Genomic DNA, 10,609 nt, shown 5'->3' with positions numbered 1-10,609 from the left:
GTTCGGGAACCTGACCAGCTGTTCCCCCTTCGATTTTTGCGGGAGCTGGGGTGCGCTCGCGTTTGTCAGTATGCGTGCGCGTGTGTGTGTTACGCCGGAAGTGGCGCGATGCGATAAATAGTGGTGGAGTTTGTAAGGAAGAGATTTACAGATAGCGCTTATGCGCCCGTTGCGTAGCGCAAGAGGTCAACGATCGAGAATCTTTGGTGGTCGATGGGACTTTGTTAAAAGTAAACCTCCCTCCATCGAAAAAGTTTGGCGTATTTATTCACATTGCGATAGCGTAGACGCACTTTATTTGTATATTTATATCGTTTTTTATTATTGTAAAGGATAATAAATCGTGGTCGTTGAGTCAATCGTACGATAAAGATTTAGAGGAAAGGGGAGAAAGAGAGAGAGGGAGAGAGAGAGAGGGAGGGAGGGAGGGAGGGAGAGAGAGAGAGAGAGAGAGAGAAAGAGAGAGAAAGAGAGAATTATGTGAATAATGTTTTCTTGATGTTCTGAAAATAATTTTTCTCAATGATAACATTTGTCAATTTAGTAAAGCTAAAAATTAATTTACATTTGATCATTTCTGAGAAAAGTAAAAGAAGTGTATGATTTTAATATTAGTACAGTTAATTTTCTAAACTCCTCCCCTCATAACGTAAAAAATCGTAAAAGCAGTTACGCAGAAATCTCCATTATTTGGACGAATAAATGTAAGCATAGAGAGTACAACGTATTGTAACTGCAACTTCCTATTTTACATTTTCCAATCTCTTTTTTAAATCAGCCTAGAGTCGACCCAGTCTTCGTAGCGAGCTCCAAATATGCGGCGTAACATAAATTCAACTTTACGCAAAGTATGGTGCCGCGCGTGTGTACACGTACTGAGAATACGAAATCGCCGTTTATATCAGGAAAGCGGAATATCTCTCTCGCAGCTATAATATATAATGTCACTATTGCGTATTGCGAGTATCGTCCTTCTCGTATTATAAGGAAATTAGTAAGGAAAGAGTAAGAAATTCGCAGTTTTAATCTTTTAGTTTATCAATAATGAGACTTTCATCCGGGATAACTTAACTATATTTGTCGAGTTACTTCACGATTTATAGAATATCGTGTTCATAGACGATAAAATAGCGTGTAATTAGAAGCGATGCGATACAAATCACAATTATTCAAATTTAATGAAATATTCAAGAGTCGACCACATGTTCCTTTAATGTGTCATACGGTCGCTGAGTGCATGACACATCTTTAGTAAGCATCGTTCTCAAGAACTGCGCGAATTTTATTTAAAGCCGCAAAAATGGATCAATCAATAGTTCGCAAAATACGAACGCGCGATTTGGTAGAAATAATACGTTGTGTTAACTGAGTGAATATTTCGCACAATCCTGAAGTAAAAATTTGTGTCAGTTCATACGGTATCAGCCATAAATTAATAAAGGAATATTCGTTTCCGATTGTATTAGTTATTTGATATATGTAAGAAACGTTTTACTCAAATTTGACTTTTTTTCAAGCTCCGGCAGTCTCTCGCAAGGATGTGCGAATTAATGGGGCTGGTGCAAACAATTCGCGGTCCTACGCCACTGACATCGGCAATACACGCTCGTTCGCTGTGTCACGCGCTCGCGTCACGTACGCACAACCACAACGAGCGACTTGCAGGAATCGAGAACCGACATCAGCACTCTCGAGGGGTAGCTATGCAACCCCTCGCACAGACCATCACCATCAGCAACAGCAGCAGCAGCACCAGCAGCAACGGCGGCGGCGACGGCAGCAGCAGCGCCATCCCTCGATTTCACCCGTGGGGGAGCCGCAACGGAGGGACGCCGGGGGTGTTGCTGACTAGCCGAGCCCGTTGCGAACGACGAAGACAACCCTGTGAGCGCGACAGTGATAGTTGTCGGTGAGGCGAAGGGGTAAGGGGCTAAAGGGACGGTAACGCGGAACGGCAGCGCCACCGACTAAACAGTCGCACCCCGTCGTCGCCGTCGTATTTGAGGCCACCCCTTGTCACTGGCGAGAGCCGCGACAGGGAGCGACCAAAAGAGTAACGGTCGGACAGGCGGACAGGCGGACGGTCGGTCTTCAGTCAGTCAGTCAGTCAGTCACTCGGTCGGTCCACTCGGCAAAACTCGCGAAGTGCAGAAAGAGAGAAGAGCCACCCCGGACATACAGTCTCGTACAAGTACGCATACATAGATAAACACGCGTGCGCGCGCGCGGGAGTACGTACACGCATATATATATATATATATATATATATATATGTGTATATATATTTGTATATATATACATATACATACGAATATATAATCTATGAAAAGAACGGCCTGTGCGGTAGGAGTTTCTCAACGTGCATTCTCTCGAGCGAACGAAGAAGATCGCCGCGAAGATCGTAGAGGCCGCAAGCCGCTGGCTGGCATGGTGGCGGTGGTGCATCCGTTTAAGGAGCCGCCCTCGCCGTGCCGATGACGAGGCTGCAGATACCACACCACCAGCGCGTACCACGTAGGACGAAGACGAAGTCGACCAACGAGCCATCCAGCCGAGACGGTCTCATCAACCATCGGTCCAACAGGCCGCAGTCACAGACGGCCGGGCCGGGCGACGGACGGGCGCGACGTAGACGTCGACGTCGTGGTGACGACGACGACGGCAACGTCCGTGGCACAGTAACCAACAACGGTGACGGGCGCGTCGTAGTCGCGGTCGTCGATCGTGACGACGTTGGTGGTGCGGTTGGTGCTGCAGTTGTTGGTGAGCGTGTCGGTGTTGGTGTGTCGCGTGGGTGTCTCGCCCCGAAGTTGTCCGAGTCGTCGTCCTTGTTGATCGGACGACGACCATCATCGTCATCATTTGTTGGTGCCGGCTGCGAGACAACGGAGGAACCACATCTCCACCATGCCGCGGTGTCTTATGGCGAAAAAATGGAAGGCCTATCCGTGGCCGGATCGCGTGGACGATCAGCAGGAGCAGCAGGAGGAGGCGACGATCGGAGCTCTTCTGCAGGAGCAAGTACCGCATGCGATACATCAAACTGCGGACGCCATGGAGAAACGGCAGCACAGACATGAGCCCGAGGACGAGGAGATCGACGTGGTCGGGGACGTCGATAATCGTCAAGTCGACCATCAGCAGACTTGTTGGGGGCCGCACAGTCCCACGGCGGGAGCTACGGCCCCCAGTCCGCCGCCCCTCAACGCTTCCGGCGCCCTTTACTATCATGGTGAGTGGATTGACTCTCAGGAAATACTCGCTTTCATGCGGCAGCATCGCGCGCTCCTACGAGTCGTCCGTTTTGCGTACTTTACCGCTCCCGAGCGTAGCAGCTAGGTTAGACGCGCCACGCCCAAAAACCTACAGGCTTTTCTCTTCGGGAGTATACGCGAGCATCAGCGAGACTGAGCTGTGGACGATCACTGCTAGCTTTCATTTTCTTTCTCACGAAGGTGCAGCCTTCGAGGTGACATGACAGAATCTGGTTATGCGTTCAGCATACAGGGTGACACATCCGCCTATTAGACAGCCGCGTGCGCTATAGACATATTGCAGTATAGCCGCTTAAACGCGCCATGATTACAGCAGGATCGTCCGACTGTTGGGAGTGCGGAAAACTGGTTTACTAAAGGCCGCAGCACCGCGCACGATTATGGCAGCATTTCTACGACCTGTGGGAAACCGCCCACGAAGTCGGCCATGTGTCGCATATGTACGTATATAGGCGACACACCCGTTCGTAGACCGTCGAGTACATCGACGATCATTCGGTGACATCTTCGGCTTTAAGTTATGATTCTGATGTCTTTGAAAAACCTCGGCTAACGAGAGCTGTCTCTGCTGACGGTGGCATTTATCGACTTCTTTTACTCAGGAAGGAAGAAAATTAGCAACGTTGAGACGGCGACTTGTTGTATAACGACCGTTATACAGAACGGTCGAATTGGTTTAGTGACGTAGATGCTGATGAATACGCCTAGGACTTGACGAATTATGTCAAGTGGGTTAATTGTCGATCGCTCGCACGTGCACACGCGCGTGCAATGTGTTTTTGAATTTAACTTGCCTTTACGTAGTAACTTGTAGATTTTGCACGCGTTACGTAATCGTATTAAGCGACTTCTAATTGTAGAAATCTACTTTTTTTTGTGGCAGCAATTTTATGATGCTTTCCACGACAATGAAACAAATAGAAAGCAATTTTTAATCGTCGTCTCATTTTTATTATAAAATTTAAATTGTTTTCAATAATTGGGGCATTTTTTTAAAGAAAAACTTTAATTCTTAATTGTAGAAATTTACCTCTTGTAGAAGCAATTTTATGTTGCTTTTCTCGACAATGGGACAAATAGAGGGTAATTTTTAATCGTCGTCTTATTTTTGTTATCAAATTTAAATCGTTCTCAATATTTGGAACATTTTTTCTTTAAGAAAGCCTTTAAGATGGAAAGGAATACATATTTATACTTGATGAATTAATTTTTTATTTGAAGAATAAAATATACATACCACTAGTTTATTGCTAAGGCAAGTGCGATGCTCATGTGTGAATATATTTTATAAAAATTGTGTACACATATTCTAGAATATCCACGTGCACGAATCAATTGTTAATGCTTTGATCGTCTATAGATATTCTTGAAAGCTAGGACTGCGGAGTAACAACCTCTTTTTATCTCATTTATACTGCTTATAGGCAGTGGAGTGCACACGAGTACGTACAATGGCACAAATGGCGCAAATGGTTATGTAACAAGTGTTCTACTCATCATCACAATGTATGCCGTGGTGCAATAACGATTGAATTTTTTCCGATTTACTTTCACGACGCAATCCTTGAGAGATATTATAAAACTGCCAAGCAACTTGCCCTTTTCAATTACTGTCCTTACATTATTTGGTTATTACATTAGTTTTAATTGTTTATTATACAAATGCAAGTATGTATTTGTATAGATATTTTTTTTCATTCCGAAGCTATATAAAATTGCGCAGCAAAGAGTTTTGCACGCAATATTCTACATTGCGACTCTTAATGCTTGAAAGATTTTATCCGTCACATATAAGCTTGTAGATGTGAGAAGAGAAAAATTATAAGGAAAGCAAGTCATTTGTTAAATTCGTGTGTATACAAAAGTTTATCCGTCATAACGAAGATTAAATTTCAACGAAGTAATAAATTGTCGTCACGCGAGAAGAAAAACCTGTAAGGACACATGTCAATTAACAGGTTTCTTTGTCCTTGACTTTCGTGCTTTCATGAATAAAGCGCGCGATTGGCTTTTATTCGCTCGATAATGTTATACATTATCTCCCTATTTTTTATCATCTATATGAGAAGGAGAGAGAAAGAGTGGTTAATAATATATATTCTTATATACAACAAAAAATATAAATAAGTTAGCCATAAAAGATTTTTTTTATTGGATGGCTCAATAGACCAAGTATAATTATTTATACCTGCTGTTTCTTTTGCGCTCACAGGGTCGATAAAGATCAGAGGCGATAAACCTACAGGAATGTGCGGAATGTTCATTCAAGGTATATAAATATGCTATATGGACTATATCTGTGATCTGTAATTTAGATAACGTAGATATAGAATCCACCTAGAAGTCATAGAAATTCATGTCACTTTACACCGTTCTATATAATATGTTTATTATCTTTTAATTGTAAGTCAACAAATTAGATTACAGCAGAATTTACACTGTCAGTCAATATATATTCGATTTGCTTGAGTATTTTGGATAAGATAACATTTTCATTATAATAAGAACAAAGTTTTTTCATCTCCTTCTAAACTCTCATATATTACTAATAACGTCAATACTAACAAAAATAGCGAGTCTCTGCTTTTATAGATTACAATATTTTCTCCGTAAAATATATAATCAATTTAAAAGAAAGCTATGAGCAAGCAGATGTCCATTAATCAATAGATAACGACATAAATCTATTAATTTCGTTTTATTTTAGCTATTATGCGCATTTCGCCACGTTTACACCATTTTCCAATCTTCGTGGCAAAGGAAAAGATAGACTGAGAAGAGACGAAAAACTCGATGTTAAAACGTTAATCGCAATGAAGATTTTTATCGGCCTTTGAAAGGGTCTAGAATCAACGGACTCGTGGGAGCGCGTGCGGAGCGTTCATTCGCCGTTATTGATTCCCCCCTCCGTCCCTATACGACCCTTCTGTACCCTCTTCACCTCTTTTCCTCGGCCAGCCGTACAACTGCGCTCCTTCTGCCGTTGATGAAATGCACTTGCAGACACGGCTACTCTGTGTGTTGACTTCCCTTTATTTCAGCCAATAATAGATGCGCGCCAGCTGATCGATCGCGAGCGTAGCACACTTTTCTGATTTATCGCGGTTCCGCTTTCCCTTAGGACTGTCTCTCGCGAGCGATGTGTCGGAGAAAAATAGCCTACGGCAGAAACCTATTTGATAAAAGATGCGTTTGACGCAAGTGACGATACTTCTCTTCGGGAACAAATATCTCGTTAAAAAATATTGAAACGAATATAATTCTCGAATCAAGATTGCGACTTAAAAAAAGTGCATTACGACGATTTGTATCTTACGGATAAAATATTTTTTGTTACACATTTGTAGTTAATATTTATAATAATACTATATTGTTAATATATATCATGCCTTTTGTGTAAAATTGTTGTCGAATTTTTTATGAGAAAAAAAAAGAAAAATTTTATGAAATTTTTTGTGCAAGAGGACCTACTCGTATCTTTTTTGCGATGATCAGTTTAATTGAGATTGCATGTGCCCAACACTTGGTAAACGTTCAAATCAGAGAGATATGAGAACTCATTAATTGCTTTCTACGTATAGTAGTGTGCCTGCTGCTTACAGCACGGACTTTCGCGTTACGTAACTCGCTGGACGGCACGCGTATCGATTTCACGGCGCAAAACGTCGAAAGTCGTACGTTGCGTGCTCCACTGCATTGTCAGGAGTAATAAAAGAAATACGAGCAGAATTTAAACGACATCGATAACTAATAACGAGACAACATTCGGACAAATTGCGAATTGCAGCGGTCTGAGTGATGTGACAGATGCAACAAAAGTCGAGAGCGTTTGGAAACAACTCGTGCGATTAAAATGTAGGATAATTCTTTATTATCTAAAATAAAAAACACTGAAGAGATTGTTACTTTTTCTTTTCCCATATTTTAACGTAATTTAAATGGGTATGTTTTTCTCGTATAAACACTTTAAGCAATGCAAGAAGCAAAATTTCTGTTTGTTATTGTGTTTATATTTAATAAAATGTTAATAATAGTATTTAATCAAAAGCGGAAGGGAGGGAGGGAAAGACGAGAGGAAAAGAGAGAGAGGGGGAGGGAAAAAGAGAGAGAGAGGATAGAGATAGCTTAATTATAATACGTGTTTTCGCACAAGTACCTCGGAAATGAGAGCGTGTTCAAAAGAACACGTTAGACGAGATGTTGTTCTGTATTCTGACTGGATTTTTCTCGGTATTTTCTGGTCTGGCGGAGAGCAGCGCGAACTCACTCTTCAGCCTGAACCACCCTGTGCAAGGAAGGTGTGCAACAGATACACACCACGTTATTATACATCCCCGTACACGTGCTGCGCTACCACTGGCGATGCACCTTCTCTTGCACCCAACTCTCTTTCCTTTTTTTTGCCATTTACCTTTCTCCCCTTTGTATCCGTTAATGACCGTATATATGATGGAAACAGCTGGCGCACAGGAAATGAAACGCCACCCAACTCGCGAGTGAATCACGAACTCAAATATTCATGCAGACGAGAACAAACAAGAGATGTTACGTATGCGCGTACTTTGCGTACCCTCACTATCTTCTCGATGTTGTAGTATCGGCAATTCGCGCTCAAGAAAAAAAATTTCTTTTAGAGATCACTCTAGAATAATTGAATAGCGGTTGTGCAATATTGCACAATACACAGTGCGACGACAGACACACACACACACACACACGCGCGCGCGCGCGCGCGTGTGTGTGTGTGTGTGTGCATATTACATCTTTTATATATATATATATATATATATATATATATATATAAAAGATGTAATATGCACACACACACACACGCGCGCGCGCGCGCGCGCGCGCGCGCGCGCGCGCGCGCGCGCGCGCGCGCGCGCGCGCGCGCGCGCGCGCGCGCGCGCGCGCGCGCGCGCGCGCGCGCGCGCGCGCGCGCGCGCGCGCGCGCGCGCGCGCGCGCGCGCGCGCGCGCGCGCGCGCGCGCGCGCGCGCGCGCGCGCGTGTGTGTGTGTGTGCATATTACATCTTTTATATATATATATATATATATATATATATATATATACATATATATGACGTGATACACACACATACACACATGCCGCGCTCGTCCGTGATTGATCTCAGGTCAATCCATCTATTATCTCAAGTCCGTTTTCCCTCTTCTAGGCTACACGCACGAGGCATGGATCAACCACGACGAGCCGCCCAAATATGCGACGCTGCGCTCCGCGGCAGAGTTAGCGCGTCCGGTAGCGCCATCGCCGCCACCACCGCCACCACCGCCGCCACCTCCAATCGCGCAGCAGGAGTTGACGCTTCCGGTACTAACCGGCACGGGGCTTCATCAGGCGCCGCAACAGGCTGCCACGAGCCCGTCTTCGTCGACGCCATCTACGTCCGTGAACCTACCGCCGCGCAAGAGCTTGTCGATGTGTTTCACCAGCACAGGCACGGCGTTGTCCTTACCGCCGAAGAAGAAGGACATCTACCGTCCTTATAGCCTGCAGACGATCTCGGAAATCCGCACGTCCGCTGAAGAGGACCTGTCGGCCGCGCAGGCCATTCTCGACCTCAGTGCGTCACCGGCTGCGCCAACGCACTCTGTTTTTATTCACACCCTGTCGCCGCCGCCGCCACCGCCGCCACCGCCTCCTCCACCACCCGCTGCCGCGGTACCGAACGTACCCGTGACGCAGCAGCAACAGCAGCAGCAACAGCAGCAGCAACAGCAGCAGCAACAGCAGCAGCAACAGCAGCAGCAACAGCAGCAACACCAGGAACAGCAAGAGCAACAGCAACAGCTTTTACAATCGGTGTCAGCGGCAACGCAGCCTATTCCGGTGTCCGTACTTGTGCCCGTACCTAGCTCACAGACCAATCAGCTACGCCAGCAGGAGCAGACACCACCGCAGCCGCAATCGCCAGCAACCGCGGAGACTAACGGCGGAAATTGCAACGGCAGGGACAGGTGAGTCTTACATTTCGATGATTCTATCTCCTCCCTCTTTTCTTCATCGAGTAGTTCGAATAGTCTCGAGTGTAGGTGAAACAATGGTAATCTGTGAAACTCCGGGACTTTTTGATTGTACCCTTCTGATATACTGAAAGTTGTAAACGTGAAAATCTATTCTATCTTAGATATCGTGTCTAATGTCTATCTTAGATATCGTGTCTAATGTAAAACTCGAAGATCTAGTACAGTTCAGAAAGATGGATCGAAGCTTACTTGAGAAACAGGTTAGATACCGCAAGCCGTAATCCATTCCTAATTCCCGAAACTTATTTTCCGAGGAAATCGGTATAACTTTTCTGTTCGACTCCCGACAGCACCAGCAACAGCGGCAAAACTGTCGCCTACACCTACGAGGCCTTCTTTGTGTCTGATGGTCGATCGAAGCGACGCGGTAACGGCAACAACGGTGCCGCTGTGCCTGACAAGGAGGCGACTCAACCGGACAGGCCCAAGTTTACATGCACCGAATGCGGTAAGCAGTATGCCACGTCGTCAAATTTGTCGCGGCACAAGCAGACGCACCGCAGTCTCGACTCACAGTCCGCTAAAAAGTGTATTCACTGCGGTAAGGCATACGTGAGCATGCCCGCCCTGGCGATGCACGTGCTAACGCACAAGTTGGCTCACAGTTGCGGTGTCTGCGGCAAAATGTTTTCGCGACCCTGGCTGCTGCAGGGTCATCTGCGTAGCCACACCGGCGAGAAGCCGTACGGATGTGCCCACTGCGGCAAGGCATTCGCTGATCGCTCAAATCTCCGGGCGCATATGCAGACACATTCGGCTGATAAGAACTACGAGTGCTCGAGGTGCCACAAGACCTTTGCCCTCAAGTCCTATCTGAACAAGCATCTCGAGTCAGCGTGTTTACGCGACGAGGAGATGCAACAGCAGCAGCAACAGCAACAGCAACAGCCACAGCAGCAGCAACAGCATGCTGGTAACAACGCCACGCAGCATCAACAGAACACCAATCGAGGCTTGTAGCAGCGCTTCGAGAAGGGGAATGATAACGACGATACAAGGATCGAAGAATCGCGAGAGAGCTAGCGGTGCCCCGTGATCGCCGCTTGATCGCGACGAAGCGCAAAGGTATGAAGAGCGAAGAAGAGGATATAAGGTTTGCCGTAGATTTTAAGTAGAAAAGTGCCAGTAGAAAGAAATATGAGAATTAGAAAGGGAGAAAAGGAAAGAGTGAGAGTGAGAGAAAGAAAATGAAGACAGAAAGAGAGAAAGTGGGAGAGATAGTGTGAGAGAGAGGGGGAGAGAGAGAGAGAGCGAGAGAGAGAGCGAGAGCGAGAGAGAGAGAGAGAGA

At 45.6% G+C, this 10,609-nt stretch overlaps 1 protein-coding gene across 3 annotated transcripts; it reads left to right on the top strand.

Moving 5' to 3' along the window:
* The first annotated feature begins 1,897 nt into the window (after positions 1–1,897).
* LOC116847977 (fez family zinc finger protein erm-like) lies at positions 1,898–10,581 on the top strand. Of its 3 annotated transcripts, none has more exons than XM_032823636.1 (5): positions 1,898–2,191; positions 2,348–3,232; positions 5,488–5,544; positions 8,451–9,252; positions 9,612–10,581. In XM_032823636.1, exons 2-5 carry the CDS (start codon positions 2,908–2,910, stop codon positions 10,279–10,281), a joined length of 1,854 nt encoding a protein of 617 aa, XP_032679527.1. In that variant the 5' UTR covers positions 1,898–2,191; positions 2,348–2,907; the 3' UTR covers positions 10,282–10,581. The 3 variants fall into 3 exon arrangements, with proteins under 3 accessions (XP_032679527.1, XP_032679526.1, XP_032679528.1); XM_032823635.1 differs by having other exon boundaries at positions 2,331–3,232; XM_032823637.1 differs by lacking the exon at positions 5,488–5,544 and having other exon boundaries at positions 1,899–3,232.
* Positions 10,582–10,609: the final 28 nt, after the last annotated feature.

This window comes from Odontomachus brunneus, unplaced genomic scaffold (assembly GCF_010583005.1).
Source record: "Odontomachus brunneus isolate Ranch 3 - 2012 unplaced genomic scaffold, Obru_v1 Obru_scaffold_086, whole genome shotgun sequence".
NCBI classification, from domain to species: domain Eukaryota; kingdom Metazoa; phylum Arthropoda; class Insecta; order Hymenoptera; family Formicidae; genus Odontomachus; species Odontomachus brunneus.
This window is presented reverse-complemented; position numbering and strand designations above follow the sequence as displayed.

Coding starts and splice junctions, on each gene's coding strand:
- LOC116847977 (XM_032823636.1), top strand. CDS start 2,908: ATGCCGCGGTGTCTTATGGCGAAAAAATGGAAGGCCTATCCGTGGCCG. Junction 5,545..8,450: donor GTGCGGAATGTTCATTCAAG/GTATATAAATAT, acceptor TCCCTCTTCTAG/GCTACACGCACGAGGCATGG. Junction 9,253..9,611: donor AATTGCAACGGCAGGGACAG/GTGAGTCTTACA, acceptor GACTCCCGACAG/CACCAGCAACAGCGGCAAAA.